At 50.6% G+C, this 16,724-nt stretch overlaps 1 protein-coding gene and 1 long non-coding RNA gene across 2 annotated transcripts; both read right to left on the reverse strand.

Annotated features, from left to right (window-relative positions):
• Positions 1 to 4,563: 4,563 nt before the first annotated feature.
• Positions 4,564 to 16,416, reverse strand: LOC120856074. Its single transcript, XR_005719381.1, has 3 exons — positions 16,406 to 16,416; positions 11,934 to 11,940; positions 4,564 to 4,960 (listed from the first exon to the last, which is right to left on the reverse strand). It is a non-coding gene; the product is annotated as an uncharacterized LOC120856074 (long non-coding RNA).
• TAFA3 (TAFA chemokine like family member 3) lies at positions 5,357 to 13,302 on the reverse strand. The gene is made up of 7 exons (XM_040231021.1): positions 13,096 to 13,302; positions 12,121 to 12,183; positions 11,901 to 11,953; positions 10,415 to 10,530; positions 9,609 to 9,758; positions 8,559 to 8,683; positions 5,357 to 7,248 (listed from the first exon to the last, which is right to left on the reverse strand). Exons 4-7 carry the CDS (start codon positions 10,527 to 10,529, stop codon positions 7,237 to 7,239), a joined length of 402 nt encoding a protein of 133 aa, XP_040086955.1. The 5' UTR covers position 10,530; positions 11,901 to 11,953; positions 12,121 to 12,183; positions 13,096 to 13,302; the 3' UTR covers positions 5,357 to 7,236.
• Positions 16,417 to 16,724: the final 308 nt, after the last annotated feature.

The following is a 16,724-nucleotide window of genomic DNA, read 5'->3' on the forward strand; positions in this document are numbered from 1 at the left end:
CACCTGGGTTGCTCTGACTCCGCGGGACGAGAGCAGGACGCTGTCCACCGCGGGCTACCCGGCGCCGGGGGCGTTGGCGGGTGGCGGGTAGGGGTGGGGGCGAGGGGAACCCGCAGGAGTCAGGCGAGCGGACGCCGCCTAACCGGGAAGCCGAGTGCGGCTGCCCGAGCGGGTTGCAGGAAGGAGAAGCCTCCGCCTCGAGAGGATACCAGAGAGAGCAGAGCCCCACCTGGGGATGACGCGCTCTGACCCGTCGAGTCCCGCTAATCGGCACTGGGCTCAGCCCTCCGCCATCTGTGGTGAGGTCGCCTCTCCGCGGGCCCCCTTCCCGGAGGCAAAGCCCTCACTCGGGACCTGACCTCTGCTGAGAGTAGCCAGCAGTCTTCTGGGCCCTCCGCGCTCCACGGCTCGCCCTCTGGGGCGACTCGCAGGGATGCAGGGGCTCGCTCGCCCTCTCAGAATCGCTGCCTGCCGACCGCCTCCTGCAGGTTCAGGGTTTCCAGCAGAGGCACCGGCACGTCCTTCCCATTCCGCCACCAGTGCCCGCAGAGACACACCTCTCTCCCCAAATCTTGCACACAACCTTCAGTCTCCCCCGACACAGCACACACACACGACTTTCCCCCCATTACCTCTCGCCCCCATCCCTCTTTTACATCTTCTAATTGACTTTTGTCTACAATTGCAACCAATTGTTTCTGTGTAAACTTAATTAAAAGATTTTCCTGGAAAGATTGTTGATGTTCAATCGGCTTACTAACAAGCAGCTTAATTTTTAAAAATCAGTGACTAAGAGAAAACAGCATTTGCGCGTCTCATTTACTGGTGGCTGGCTACCCTGCGGGCGCTTGTGTGAACATCAGGGTAAAATCGACCTTCCTGTTCAGAGCGATGTTGAGAACCTCCACCCTCCAGCTTAGAGAGCTGTCCTGGGTATCACACTCAAGGAGGAAAATTCAGCATCCCATCCTCTCGGTCATCGGTGCCTCTAGATTTAGTCTTTGGCTAGTCCTTAGTGCAGGGTGGGAGTGGGCTGGTACTGTGCTGCTGCTCTTGCTGGCTTCCCAGGTGGAGCCAGTGGTAAAGAACCCTCTCGCCAATGCAGGAGAGGTAAGAGATGCAAGTTAGATCTTTGGGTATGGAAAATCCCCTGGAGGAGTGCAGGGCAACCCACCTCAGTATTCTTGCCTAGAGAATCCCAAGGACACAGGAGCCTGGTGGGCTACAGTCCATAGGGGCCCACAGAGTTGGACATGACTTAAGTGACTGAGCACAGCCCAAAAAAGAGACGCCAGTGAAGGGGCTGCAGACCTGGAGGGGGCAGCATGTTGGTATGCTGGGCTTTTAGTATCTTTCAAGCAGTATATTGGCAGTCACTACCTTATGCATGGGGTCAGGGCTGGCCCTGAGATCTCTATGACAGTAGCAGGAAAGAAAAAAGTAAGCATCCATTAGGGAATGGAGAAAGATTTCAGAGTTTGAAAATATACTCCTCTTCCACCCTCTTCCCCCTTCTGCTGCACCCCGAGCCAACCACTGCTTTTGATTCAAAGTATTATTATTTCTTACCTGGATTATTGCCAAAGCTGGTAACTGATTTCCCTGTCTGCATATTCACACTGTCATCTGGTCTTGCATCTGTCTCTAAAGTGGCAATCTGCCTCTTCCCTTGTCCCTGGGTCCTAGTAAGCTCCTCCATTGTCTTGAAATAGAACTCAAACCACACGGTGTCCAGCGTCTTTCTGAGCTTCCCCTTGGCCGACCTTCAGCCGCATTTCTCACCATCTCTACTTATCCGCTATATTCCAGCCACAGCTAGCTATTTACTTGAACTTGTCTCAAGATTTCCTCCTTTGCAAATACTTTCCCTCAGCCTTTACTCCTCTTTTCCTTCCAACACACACACACACACACACACACACACACACACACCTTTTACATGGTTGATTCCCACGCAACTCTAAAGACTCGGTCTTCAGGATGCCTTCCCTGTGCTGGACCTAGTTTCTTTTCTAGACAGTTCCTCCTGTAGCACAAAGGACGCACTTCTGTGATGGCGCTTACTATCCAGTCTGTCCTCTGGCCCCTTTCACCTTCCCTAAGTATTAATTGTAAAGTATTTGGACTCTGAGCAGCTCAGTCCCTGAGGAGATGACAAGAAAACACTTCATGTGTAGTGAAAGGATATGAGCTTTAGAACTAAGTGGACTTGGGTTCAAACTTCCGATTTTCTTGCTGTGCAATTTTTAGCAATTTACTTAACCTCTCTGAATCTTCAGATTCCTTGTCTGTAAAATCAGAATAATAATACCTACCTCATGGAATTATTGTGAGCATTAAATGAGACAATTCATATTAAAAATGTCTGCTCCTCAATTCTTACTTACATGTGCTTTTCCTGGTTCTGATGACCTGGCTAGTGAGACAGCTATTGAAGGTCCTTAGACATTTTTTTCCTCTCTGAGCATCTACATCTACAGACAGTTGTTGATAACATTTACCTTACAGGGATTTATGGAGATGAGATGATTCAAGGTATATGAAACCAGTTTATTGAATTAAAATGACATGGTAGGACCCAAGCAGAAAACACTTTTATTCTTTATCATACCTTCACCTTTAACCTCAACACATGGGCTAATTTTTTTGTGGTCCTGGATGAAACTTCAGGCAGTTTCTGTATATTTTCCTGTTTACCTTCAAGTAGTAAATAGTCCTGATAACTTTCATGAGTGGGAAAACTGAAGAAAATAATTGGTTAATATTTACATTAATACATTTATATTAATGTAAGGAAGAAATACTTGTAACTACTAGTCTTCATTTCTATAATGGGCCATGTAGTCAAAAGTTGGCATTTTTAACTTCTCTGCTATTCACTCCATATTCCTTTTGCTTTCAGCAAATACCTCAGCTAATATAGTCACTAAAAGACACACATATATTTTACTTATGTATAACTAATCTAGGCAAACAAAATTAATTTCTAAGCCGGAAGAGCCTAAAATTGTGAGTCTGGGAAGGAAAAATTCCTCTGGGGATCACTAAGAGTAACAATAAAGGAGCCATTCCCATTCCAGCCTCTTAATTTTCAGACTCATGAATCCCAGCTATGCGAGAAACAGCACTATATATTGGTCACTGATTCAGGGCATATACAGCATCCTGAGGACATTACCTAAGCCCTGCCCAGTGTTGGCACTCAGCTTGTGTTGTAACTCTCAAAAAAAAAAAAAAAAGAAAAAAAAGAAAAAGAAATACACCTTTCTTTCAGGCCATTTAATTCAAGGTGATCAGACATATAAGACTGATGAATTCTATGATTATGAGCCCTTTACCATATTTATCTCATTTACTTTTAAATGAGTTCCTTGGTCAGACTCTATGCTTGGTGGAATGCTGTGAGAATGAACAAGACATTCTAGAAGTCCATAGATGGTAGTTTTGGCAGAAGCAGGTGAGCAAGGAAGGAAAACTCATGTTCAGATCATTAGCTCATATTAGGTGTCAAAGGATGTCTGCTCCAGTAAAGAAACCATGTCTGGACAGAAACTGAAAATAGAGTCGGTTAAGTTTAAGTTGGTTAAGTTTACGGTAACTCACTGTCATTTTCAAGATCTGTCTGTCTTCTATACAGAACAAGCACAGAACAATATGGCTATATCGTTTCTTTGCAAAGACTTGCTCTGCTATCATAGCAGGAAAGAGTAGTCACAGACAATAATAAACAAATGAGCATAGTTATATTCCAATAAAACTTTATTTACAAAAACAGGTGGTGGACCAGATTTGGTTTGCAGACCCCTGCACTAGGCTCTAAAGAAGCTTTAAGCCATCAAAACTGGCTGCACAGGTCTCCCAAAGACTGATAAGGGCTCCATTCTGTCTCCTCCAAGAAGGACAGAAATCAAGTTTTATTTTAATTATTTTGTGTAGTGCTTTGGTGTTTTGATGTTCTTCTGAATGAGTGATCTCAATCCCCCTTTTTCCCATCTCCCCTCTTTCTGTGTAGACATCTCTAAGTGCTTCCCATTCTTCTTCATTCTGTCCTTTTGAACTTACAGGGTCAAGCGATTTTAGAGTGAGGCTCTTTCACATTCATCCTTGCTAACATTCTGGCTTCTTTTCAGATTCCTCATCTACACTAGGGTAAGAGGCAATGTGCAGTAGGATAAAGAGCACTTGTCTGGATAACTGGGCAGGATTTGCCACCAGCTTGCTATGTGATTTTGAGCAAATTACCTTACCTCTCTGAGCCTTCCTTTTCTCATCTGTCAAATGAGGGTGTTGATTAATGATCTCTAAAATCACTCCTAGCTCTAAGATTGTGATTTTAGGAAGTGGCGGCTTCAACTCCAGCCAACTGTCAGGGGCCATTAATTAGGATGTCACTCACAGACCTTAATGAAACTGCCAGGAGGCCACAGACATTAGCCACATGATCTTCTGCAGTTGGCAACCTTCCTTCCAAAGCTGGGTGGGTAGAGTTACCAGCCAACTTCAGGAAATCTGAGAGCCCATCCCACTTAAGGGAAAAAAGGAACATAAAATGACTCCAGGACCTCTGTGCTCCAGGAAAATCATTTGCATTTCTATACTGCCATTGAGATAGCTACAAAATGTGCACAAATATTGACTTAGTTGGAGGCAGGATCCAAGGGAGCTTCTGTTGGGAGATGGTATGCTTTTCTGTCTCCACCAGATCATGTTGTATGGGGCTCTCCTGGCCATATAAAGAATACCCCTCAAAGCCCACCAAATAAACATATGAATGGGTCAAGAGGAAACGGAGGCTTTGAGGAGTTAAAAAAAAATGAATGAGCAAACTCCAGCATGTGCCAAAGGAAAGCAGTCTTTGAAGCAAGGATGAGCAAGATCAGGGAGGACCAAGGAGCCTGGATGAGGCAGGAGCTGGTGGTGGATGGCAGCTTGGGTATAGTATCATCCCCCAGCTCACAGCCTGTAGATGCAGCAGACGGGCAGGAGACTGGAGCCCTCTCCCTCCCTCCTGGACACAGTCTCGAGGGATGGGAAGGGAGTAGAGAAGCCCGCATCCTGGCTTCGAGGAGAGCAGGCTCTTACTCTCTGACTCAGTTAAAGCTGTCTCATTTGTAGCCTAAATAATTCACTCGCCAATCTCTCAAGGAACATTAGAAGAAAAACAAAACCCGACCCAGCTCTCCAGCTCAGGTTCCCACTGGACTGAAGGCAGGCCGGGAGGCAGACCCTAGCTGCAGAGATGGCCTGCTTTCAAAGGTTCACTGGGGCTGGTAATCTTCCAAAAATTGCCTGGGGCCTGGTTTTGTATAGCCCTTGAACTAAGAATGGTTTTCACATTCTAAAAGGTTTTTTAAAAAAAAAAAAACACATGAAACAAAATAAACAACAAAGATGAATATGCCACAGAGACTGTCTGTGGCCTGTGAATATTTACTATCCTTTCCAGAAAGTATGCCAATCCCTTAACTCATTCCAAAACCTTGAAGGAAGCAATGACCACCCTTGACCTACTCTTTGACTACCCCACCCTTATGACCCCACTGTGTGCAGAGAGATTCAAAGTTGTCAGAATTCTGACAGCAACAGTCTAGCATGAAGCCAGCATCCTGTTCATCCTGTTATCAAAAGCAATGAAAAGGCAAAAACAAGAAGATAAACCCTGGAGTGGGGTGAATGTTCTTGATTTTCCAACATAGGGAGGGAGGGAGGGAGAGTAGCAGGAGGGGCTGAGACTAAGCCCCAACCTTGATTTGTCTTTTCTGAGAGTCAGAATTCAGCACTGTCCCAGCTGGTCTCTACTGACATCCTTCCCCTCAAGGCCCATCACATCCTGCAGTCCTGGTGATCCCAGCTGATCCCAGCTGATGCCAGTAGTCACTGAGGCTGTCTGTGATTTTCTTACTGATGAGACATCCAAGTAATTTGCATCTCTGAGGCCTGTGTATCTGTCATCTCCAAAGTATCTAGGGTGCCAACCTCACTGGCTGACCCTCAGGCCTGGATAGAGTCTCTATCCAGCCCACCAAGGGCTCCCCTGCTGCCTTAGAAGGAAGAGGACTCTGACCAGCCAGCCCTGGATGCTACCTAGACCCTGTCTTGGAGCCAGAGCCTCTGAGAGGTGCAGACTCCTAAGGACTCTGGAAGAGACAGGTTTGAAAGGACAATGAGGCTGCCAGCTCAGAGTGCCCACCCGTAACTGGACTGCCAGGGCTCTGTTTGGAGGTCTTGGGGCCGAGGGCAGAGTGGAGATACAGTGGCCCCACATCCTGGTAGGTAGATGTTCTGGATTATTTCAGAGAGGAGTCACCTTCGTAAAAGTTCTTGTTCAGAATCATTTTGCTGCCTGGCCAGTTCTTTGCAGATTCCTGTTCTTGAGCTAAAAACAGCATGGAAGACCCAGGCTGCAATCTTAATATCCAGGCTAAGTGAAAGGTTAGCAGTCTTAGAGATTTAGGAGCCCAAGCTGTGAGACCTTGGGCCAGTCATCTCATCTCTGTGGGACTCAGTTTTGTCATCTATTAGAATGAGCAAACAAACAAAAACTTGGGGTGCCTGGGTGGGGGTGGTTTTACAGTCCTGTCTAGCCCATACCCAGCATGCCCAAAGCAGGCAAGGCCCCTGCAGAAGCTTTTCAGGAAAGTTGTTTGGCTTCATCTCGGCTTTCCCTTCCCGAGTCAATTCAGTCCCATTCAAATGAGATACAGCTAGTCAGGCATCAGGGGAGAGTTTTCCTTTAGCAGGTCAGCACTTGCTGGGGATTCAGAGGGACATGAAGTAGGCAAGTAGTGGGTGGTGAATACGACCTCTTGTCTTTGTGCCCTGTGGCTAGAGGGTGGCCGACAAGCTGTGGGAGTCCCCTCCCCAAACCCAACATGCTCACAGCATATGGTCCAGAAACCACAGTCTGACACCACACACTTTAGTCTAAATTATCGAGATTGCCTTTCATCAGCTCTCCAACTTGACTGAACATTCCTTAAGGGTAGGGATTGTATCTTGATCTTCTTCTGTCTCCCAGGAGAGCCCAGCATCATAGGTATGTGACTGGAGATGGGCCTGGAGATATGAGGTCTGGACCTGCTGAGAAGTTTGACTGCAGTGCCCCTGGAAAGAGTCCTGGGTACTGGGCACAGGGCATGGGTCCAGGTAAGCAAATCCCAATATTTGCTGGCTGATAACTGGACACCCTTCTCTCGTCCGTGGCTCAATCAAGCTGTCAGGTCACGACCCCAAGAGCTATCGTGTCACCTAGAGAGCAAGTGATGCAAGAAGGTTAAAGAAGGGAATGCTTGTGCCATCCCAGCATGACAGAGATTCCCCTGGATATGCAGGTCATGTAGAGGTCACTGCTGCTGATTCCTTCCCCCGAAGCAGTCCAGACTGGGAAAGCACAGCCTCGTGGCCCAGGCAAACTTAAATCACTCACATGTCACTGCTGTTTTCTTCAGAGTAGCTAACAAATGGCAAGCACAGTGATCTACAGGCTACAAACCCAAATCTATAAACTAGTCAGAAGCTCTGGGGTGGGTCTCTTCTAGTCTTAAATCTACTCAGCATGACCGTGTCCCTTGCGTGCCTGAAGATAGACTTTAGGTCTGGCCACACCTTACTTTGCTATGGCTCCTGTTCAATGCCCTGTGAAAATGTTGCTCTCTTCAGAACTCCAGAGCCGGCCTCTCCTTCTCTGTTGTCTTGTTTGCATGTTTGTTTGCTGGGTATGATGGCGAAGAGGGAAGACAGAAGGCAGAGTTCTGGTCTCCCCCACAGTGTCACTCATCTGTAGAAATGGCCGTGACGGAGTGATACGACTAATTAACTGTGCCACCCGTGGAACTGCTAAGAGTTCAGTAAAATTTTAATGATCCCTTGCTCTGTGGGGCGGGCAGCAAACCATGAAAATAACCACCCTCTCCGGTGGTGTCAGCACAGCAATTCAACCAGAGGAAGGCAGGTGTCAGCTGTAAGGAGTGAATCATGGGAGCGTGGAGTGGGGCCTGTGGCAGGGGCGGGTGGGAAGAATGTCCACTGCAGAGATTCCACTTGGAATTATCAAGATTATTTCCTCAATTCTCTACTTTGTTCTAAGGACCTGACATTTTCTGGGAGGAAAACTCGCTCAAGGCAGAGGGGGGAAACCAAGGCTTAGGGAGCAGCGGAATCCGCCCAGAAAGACATGCATGTGTGCGTGCATGCTAAGTCGCTTCAGCCTAACTCTTCGCAACCCTGTGGACTGTAGCCTGTCATGCTCCTCTGTCCATGGGATTCTCCAGACAAGAGAATCCTGGAGAGGGTTGCCATTCCCTCCTCCAGGGGATCTTCCCAACCCAGGGATTGAAACTGCACCAGAAAGACACACTGGATTTCAAATCCAGAAGACCTGACTCCAGTTCCCAGAGTCTAGACAAACCCAGCAGAGACTGTCTGGCAATGAGCCTAGAGGGTCTGCTGCTCTGGCTGTGGGAAACCAGCATCCTAGATCCCAGGGCTCTGTGCCCCTTGTCCCAGCCCCCGTGAAGGCAGAAGAGCAGGGATGGGATGCAGTGTCCACCCCTGGATACCTTAGTGGTTCTGACTTTGTGTCCACTGCTGCAACTCCACCCCGACAGGTCCGGGAGCACTTTACACTCCTCCCCTGGCAGGCAGGGCTCCATGTGACACCACCACTTCTGCAGGACTATGGAGGCTGTGGGAGCAGGAGGCAGTGAGGGCAGATCTAAGGTCTCTGCATGTAGTGGTGGGGAGCGGGGGCTGGTCTGTACAGAATGAAGGGCACATTCCCACACACCCTGGCTCTGAGCCCCGCATTTCTCTTGTCTTTCCCGACTCTAAGCTGCCTGCAAGGCAGTATTCAGGCTGAGGCCTGGGGACACAACCACACCAACCTCAAGCCTACTGACCTTCCATCTCACCAAAGCCAGGGCAGGGTGACGGGGAAGTGGTCTCTAAGGCAACTCTTGACTTGAGCCACCTGGTTAATAGCACAGAGGCACAGCCTTCGACATACACTTTAGGATAAGTGAGCAAGTGTGCAAGTCATCTGAGGGGGCCACAGGCCAGGAGTGCATAAGTAGGCACGCGTGTGTGAGAGGGAGGGAGAGCACAAGTGGGCGTGTTTATAGTGCTGCCAAGTGAGCATAAAAAAAAAATGAACACGGGCAGGGCTGCGGGAAAGTCATGAATAGGAAGGAATCCACTGCTGAGCGACATGTGTGGAGGGTAAAGGCAGGCTTGAAGGTGAGAGGGGCTGTGAGAGGCCTGGGAAGGAGCCGCGGGTGAAGAAGTCAGCGTCTGCAGGAGTGGGTGTGAAGTGATGAGCCTGCCGGAAGGCTGAGAGGATCCACCTGAGGAAATGGATCAGTGCCCAGGTCAGGCAGTAGGTGCGGTCTGGAGGGAGGGCATGAGCATGTGACGGCACTTTCCTCACCTCTCGGATGGGGATGGTCACATCTGTGTCCCTCCCCCCAGAGGGGGCCTCTTCATTTGAGACTCCCAAGGTGAAAGCCCTGAGATGGGCATGAAATTGCATCCCCAGCAGATGGCGAAGCCTGGACAGACCTTCTTATCTCTCTGACCAGGCCCTCCCCGCTGGGTCCCAGCTTCTCACTCACCATCCACACAGGAGGGCTTTGCCCGGGTGGTGCCGGCCACCTGGCCGGAAAAGCAAGAGCATTTAACGGTCTGGGAGCGCTCCTCGATGTGGTTCTGGTTACAGCAGCGGTGGGTGGCGATCACCTCGCAGGTGCCCTGCTTCACGGGGACTGCAGGGGCCAGCACAGATCCAGATCGGGTGGCCAGCCCAGGCCAGCGACCCTCCTCCCCTTCCCCGCAACTGCATGCCCTCAGCCCCTCCTCCTCCCAGCTCGGGGCAGGGGTAGGTAAGAGATTTCCAGTTGCAGGGGAGGAGGAAGTGGATGAAATCTCCCTGCCATGTCCCAGGGCTCCTGTCCTTCCTTCCTCCCCAGCGAGGCTACACTCACCCTGGCAGAGTCTAGCCTTTGCACAGGAGAAAGATGGAGTCCACACCAACCCCCACCTCCTGGCCTCAGGGCTTACAATGCGTGGGGGAGGATGATCCGCTTACACCAGCTTTAGCCATCCCAGAAGGAAAACCACAGAATTAGGCCAGGAGGCTAGACTTAAGCCCTGACCCGGGGGCTCCTCTCCCTACAGAACACCTTCCGGGCTGCAAGGGAAGGCGAGAATGGGTCTAGTGGTGACTTCTCCGGCTGGGATAGCAGAGAGGGCAGAGTTCCCGGGTGAAGAACAGGTGCCAGAACCTCTAGAATCTGAGGGCTTTACTCTGCCTCAGAGATCTGCCTGCTATGGAACGGGGTGGGGTGGTTAGTGTCCAGATTTCCAGGCATCCTGGAAAATCACGTGCCCCCAGGGGTCAGTCCCACCACCTCCCCCAAACCTGTGGGAGTTGGAGGCTGCAAGGAAGCTGAGGCCAGGCGGGTCCACAGCCAGGCCAGGCAAAGTGCCAGCAGCCAGCCACCTGTGTTCCAGGTTTGCGTGGCCCTCTCACGCATCCTGCAGAAAGAAGCACATGCCCTGCTTGACTCCAGGCAGGAGCCGCCCCTCTCCCCCACCGCCACCCCAGTGCCCAGTCCCAGCACCGCTGTGCCACATGCTCTGGGAAGCACAGAGGGGGGCAAGACCCCCACTTTGTCCCTAGGCAGCTCTCAGCCTAGCACACACTCACTGTAGAAAGTGGTGAGTGCCGGAGTAGGAAAGGGGAGTAGGAAAGGACACGTTCTGTTGGGAATAGCATGAAAAGCTCTGTGGAAGAGAGGACACTTAGGAAGTGTCTTAAAGAATGACGTGGACATGGTCCCATGGAGGGCTGTGACATGGGAGGAATAATAATGCTAATTCCCATGTGTTGAGCACCTGACCCACACACTCTGCAACCATGCTCTTGAATCCTTCACAACTGTCCTACAATGTAGAATTATTTGTACCCATTTTACAGATGAGCAAACTGATACTCAAAAAAGTCTGGACACAATCTAAACAACCGTCAATAAAGGACTGGCAAAATACATTGCGGGCCATCTGTGCAAATACAGTCCCATACAGAAAGCTGTTAAAGAATGAGGAAATGCTGTATGTACTGAGGCATGCAACGGTCTCCAAGGATAACCCATCGTTTAGGGGGGGATAAAAGCAAAGTGCAGGGTGATGTGTATTCAGTGTGTAAAAGGGAGGGATTATATATGTTACTCAAGTATGAGTAAGCTAGCTCACTCTGGAAAATGTACCAAAAGACCCTAATAACATTGTTTGCCACCAAGAAGAGAAAGTAGTGGTCTGAGAAACTGGTTGACTGAGAAGCAAAGGGAGAAAAGACATTTTTTCTTCCTTTTGCTCTTTAATCTTTTGGATTCTGAACCATAGGAATCTGCTAGCAATTCAACTTAAACAAAAATTAAATATAAAAAGGAAGAAATGGAATGGAGGCTCAGAGAAGTCAAATAACTTGCCCAAGGCCAGGCAGCATGTGGATCGAAAAGCCCTGAGCCCAGAAACCTGCCCTGTTCCCACTGGACCACTTTGTTTTTACTCTCTTCCCTTTCCTTCTCCTCCTTCATCCTTGTTGGTTCACATCTCCCAAATCCTTCCCAGATAGTGGAATAGAAATGGAGGGAATCCCAGGGAAGCAGAGGCACAAAGCAGCTGGGAGACACCAAGCGCAGAAGAGGCCTGAACCACCCTTTCTGTTGCACTGCTGGTCCCTTGGGGCATCAAGGGCTCCCTCAGGTGCCAGCTTGGTGCCGGGAACACCAGAGGCCAAACCAGGAGACTCAGTTGCTCCCCTGCTCCTTTTGGAAACAGTGATTGATCTATGTCTACCCATGCGCCACCCCCTCACCCCCGCCAAATCCCCCTCTTCAACTCACCTTTTTGGAATCCTTTAAGTTCTGTCTATTCACCCACTGGCTTCAGACTCTACCTAGACAAGCAGGAGAGATTCTTGTGCTTTGCAAGGGACAGAGGGAGCCTGTGGCCCTCCATGGGGTGGAAGAGGGCCTGGGTGAGGGCTAGTGGGTGGACTGGGCACTGAAGTAGAACCTAATTCTGAGGCTGTTCCCCAAGGTGCCAGGACAGGGGGTAAAGTACCTCCTCTGCCTTGGGAATTTGCCGAGGGCCTTGCAGACTCTGGGAACACGTAGGGTGGTAAGCCTGAAAAGAGAAGTGGGAGATGGTAGGAGGTGTCTACGAACCAACGCTATCACCTCTCTGGTCTTGGGAAGGGGATGAAGGCCAGAGAAGTGTTTCTGCGCAGTATCTGACAGACTGCTGTTGGGGAGAGGCTCCTGAGAGTAACAGCCCCCGAGGTCCTGAATCCTCTTTGCTGCCCCCCTCCCCTCATCCTGCTTCGCACCTGCTTCCTGGACTGCCCAGGAGCCAGCTCAGCTCCACCACCCTCACCCCCATTCCCTCTCCAGGTTTCTGAGCCCCAGAGGCTTCAGCTCCAAAGGTCTGTTTAAGACCTCCCCTCTCTTCCCTCAGCCTCTAAAGTGAGGTGGAACTGGGGCAGGTCAGATGGTGGGGCTCAAGGAGGACGGAGAGCCTCCTGTCGTGGCTCCCCAAGAGTGAGAGCCCAGAAGGGACTGTGGGGGCAGATGGAGGAAGTGGTGCCAAGCCCCCCTGGAATAGGTGTGCTCCAAAAGCAAGGAGATTCTAGAAGCACCTCTTTCCTGAGTTGGTATCTCTTCTCCCCACCCTCTTCGGGAATATTTGTTTTGATAATTACAAAGGCAGCCCCCACATCCCATTTCTCTCTGAGCTGCCACATCCTCCAGTCTAACGTTTTCATCTCTCTTAATGAACCTCAAAATCCAAAAGACCTCGGAGTGTATCAGGTGGGTTCTCTGGCATTCTATTCCCTCCCTTAGAGAGAGCTGGAGAGAGAAGCTTCCGGGTGTTCTCGGGCTTCCACACACCTGCCTCAGTTTCCCAGGCTGTTTCCCCCAAGCCCCTGCATGCCAGCAGCATAGGGTTGAGAATGTGAACTACAAGATCCACCTTTCCCCACCTCTCCCGCCCCACGCCGAGTCCTCCCAATTCTGAGCTCCCAAGTCCAGGACCTACCTGCCCCAGGCGGTGCCAGCTGGTTCTACCGGCCTGAGGTTCTCTTCACCTTTGAGCCCAGGATGGAGACCCGAAAGGGGGACTGAGGCCAGCTCGGGTGCTGTCTAGTCCGGAGCTCTGTTCCCCTCACCAAGTTGCTGTGTCCCCGAAGCGGTGGGGCTCTGGTCAAAGTGGCATCACGGTCAGGCGGGGCCCGCTCCGGGCGCCGGGGAGCTCCGGGCCCGCCCGGCCAGCTCTGCAGAGCTCAGCCGGGGTCCCTCCGATGCTCCCGCCCGCAGGCTGGGGAAGTACGCGGCGGCGGCTGCCGCCGCCTCCTCCTCGCCCGGGGCCACTCTCGCTTCCCCAGCCCAGAGGGGTTGTAGCCTCCGCCTCCCGGACAGCGCTCCGCCCGGACAGCGCTCCGCCCGGACAGCGCTCCGCCCGGACAGCGCTCCGCCCGCCCGGCGGGCACAGCGACCCCTGGCGGTCGAGGCAAGACCAGGGAAGAGGGGAAAAGAAGCCAGTCCCGCAATGCGGTCCCTGGTGTAGGCTGGGGTAATTCAGAGAGGTCCCTCAAAACTCTGGACGTCTTAGAGCTTGGGGTGCGGGTGCTTAGTGTGAGGAAAGCTCAGGCACTCAGAGACTTTGGGCCTTGAAGATTTCCGAACTTGCACTGTCTAATAAGGTAACCATTAGTCGTATGTGATTATTTAACTCTAAATATAATTAAGTTTCTCATTTGCACTCATGACATTTAAAGTGCTCAGTTGCCACATGTAGCCAAGGACTACTGCATTGGGCAGAAAAGATATAGAACATTCCCACGTTGCACAAAATCCTATTTGACAGTGTTTTTCTGGATAGATATGTTATCCCTTCCGTGTTAAAATGTTAAAAATCCAGGAGGAAATAACACAGCATCTCTGCTTCAGGAGTGGTGTCCTCTGGGGCAGGAAGGACCAGGAGAGGTATGAAGGTAGGAGCCCAGCAGGCAGGAGGGCTTTGGTAGGCCTGTGGGTGACCTCAACTTGGGAACTCTTGAGACCCAGTTTCTTCATCACAGTAAAAACCGCAGTGTAATTGCCATTGTACAGTGTATAATTCATTACAGGTGATCTGGATGTGAAAGTATTAGACAAATGAGAGAGGGAAGTGGTGGTTGGTGAGTGAATTTGCCTCTTAATTGAAGGCTATTCCTCCTAGTTAAAGGGGGCTTTCGGGTTGGAGTAATGGGGAGGGGAGAGGCAAGGGGAAGAAGCCCAGTTCTGGGCTCTGAGCCATTGCATGTGGCCCAGGACAGAGGGACTTCTCTTAAGGATGCCCAGTTCCCACCCCTAGCCGAGGCCTTGCACACTCCTGGCAGGACCAGCCTCTGAACAGTTCTCAGCAGAGAAGAATATCCTACACGATTGCTTCTTCCCACTGCATGCCTGCTTTTCCCTTTCACTCTGTGCTGCCTTGGGGATGAACAGAGGTAGTGACCTTCTCACCAGGTTCTGGGGCAGTCTGAGGATGGAGGAGGTGTGATGATGCCAGGAATAGCTGGTGAGAGATTCAGGGAGAGGAGATCCTTAGGATTTGGGTATGGTCAGGAGGCTGTTCTGAAGCCCAAGGAAACTGTTGACATCCCTGTCGACCATCTGGTGCTGAAACTGGGAGGTCTTTGGGCCTTGGCTCTTTAGCCCACTCGCAGTCACATCATGATGGATGTTGTGAACCGCAGGAATTACGGAGCTGAGGGCAAAAAAAGGAATTATGGAGCTGAGTGACACAGAGAAGTGGTAAGCAAACTGTCCCAGAAACACTGAATAATAAAAATAGCCAGGATGTTGTATTTTTCTCTTCTGTCTTTAGCTTGCTGTGGCTGTTTATGCCATTTATCTGTGAGCTCGTTTCAGTTTTTCTCAAACAGGAGGGAAATATCCTTAGCAGCAGCAGCAAGTCCTTTGTCTCCATCTGCCTTGCCACTCTGTGTGCCTTTGGGTCTGACTTTTGTTTTTTCTTTTCTTGTGACTTCTTTTTTATTTCTCTCTGCCCAGGGTGTAGGTGTAATTATAGAAGTCTACCAACCTGAATGACCATTGTGATATTTTTATTTGGAAGCTACCAGGAAAGTCACCCCTTCTGGGGCTACAGGGTAGCCAGGAACAGAGTTGTGGTCAGGAAGCACCCACCAGACAGAGTCCAGAGGTGGAATACCCGTCATGAACTGGGTGCCAGTGACCTCTGAGGACTACCCTAACTTGCATTAGGACCTTAAGGGCCTTGTCCCCATTTGAACCATGCATGGGCAAGGAGGTGTCTCTGGAAGCCCAATCAATTCCCAGGCTTAGGGACCATAGCTCTTTCAGCAGCCTGTCAGTACTGCCCTCCCCTCTCAGGTAGGCACTTAGCCTGGCCTCTGTCTCCCCCCGGTGGCAATTATAGAAGTTGTGCACCTGGATTGCTCTCAGTCGGTGTTAAGAGAAAGAGGGTGGGAGAAAAGGAACCCCCACTTTTATACTCTTCACCTATCTCTTCTTAACTCTTCTTCTCTGATCTAGATTCTTAAGATAGTATCAGTTTAGGTGGTTGGGAAATGGACACAGGCATAAATTTCAGACTGGGTGGTTGACCTCCTGGAATAAGTCATGTAAAATAACAGGAGCGTCCAGAAATGCCTCATCCATAAAACGAACATAACAAAAACCTAGGTAGGGTTAGTGTGCAGTGTTAAGGGCCTGAAGTAAAGAAAGGGCTTTGCAGAGGGACCATTATGTAGTTAGTCCTCAATAAATGGTAGTCATTGTTGTTATTTTTACTACCTAATTCTGTGGTAAAGAAAGAAAGTGAAGTTGCTCAGTCGTGTCCGACTCTTTGCAACCCTATGGACGCTATGCAGCCTACCAGGCTCCTCTGTCCATGGGATTTTCCAGGCAAGAGTACTGGAGTGGGTTGCCATTTCCTTCTCCAGGGTATCTTCCCAACCCAGGGATCGAACCCGGGTCGCCCGCATTGCAGGCAGAGGCTTTACCACCTGAACCACCAGGGAAGGTGTTTTAAATATGGAAATATGGGAAGAAATTGGGTCCTGAAAAAAAAATGGAGTGGCAACCGCTCTGACGGATCTAGAGGTGGTCTTCACGGGGAACAGTGCCTCTAAGAATCCAGGAACTTACCCAGCTCCCCAATGCTGGATGACTGGCTCCAGCCTGCCTTGTTACCATCTCCACAGCAACCCAGCAACAGTTCGCTCGCCCTCATTCTCACTCTGGCAGACCAAGCCAGAGGTGTTATCACACCAGAGCTTCACACCCATAGGTCTCTGATGGAAGTCATCAGCTCCATCAACCTCTGGGCAGGCTGGCCACAACGAACCGAGTTCGAGGAGACACCACCTTCCCGTCACAATGGGGAAGTTCTAGCTGATGTCTAATCTAGAGCAAGGCTGAAGTAAGATTTCCTTCTCTCTGTTCCCTCCCTACAACAGCAGACCCTTCTTCCCCTAAAAAACGGAGGCGGGAGAAGCCGGACGGGGTGGGTAGAGGCCACTAGCCCGCGGGGCGGTCCGGGAGCCGGGAAGTTTTGCCGGGGACCTGCCTGGGCGTCGGGGAGCCAATGGAGGGACCGAACAGACCAGAGCGAGCACCGCCCCTCGCGAGCCCTAGGGG

This window comes from Oryx dammah, unplaced genomic scaffold (assembly GCF_014754425.2).
Source record: "Oryx dammah isolate SB20612 unplaced genomic scaffold, SCBI_Odam_1.1 HiC_scaffold_28, whole genome shotgun sequence".
NCBI lineage: Eukaryota > Metazoa > Chordata > Mammalia > Artiodactyla > Bovidae > Oryx > Oryx dammah.

Bases quoted from the DNA above. Each gene is read 5' to 3' on its own strand.
- TAFA3 (XM_040231021.1), bottom strand. From the start codon at position 10,529: ATGCGTGAGAGGGCCACGCAAACCTGGAACACAGGTGGCTGGCTGCTG. The intron at 9,759-10,414 runs GTTTGGGGGAGG...TGGCCCCTGCAG, and splicing joins GCAGCCTCCAACTCCCACAG to TCCCCGTGAAGCAGGGCACC. The intron at 8,684-9,608 runs GTGAGTGAGAAG...CTGCTCCCACAG, and splicing joins AAAGCCCTCCTGTGTGGATG to CCTCCATAGTCCTGCAGAAG.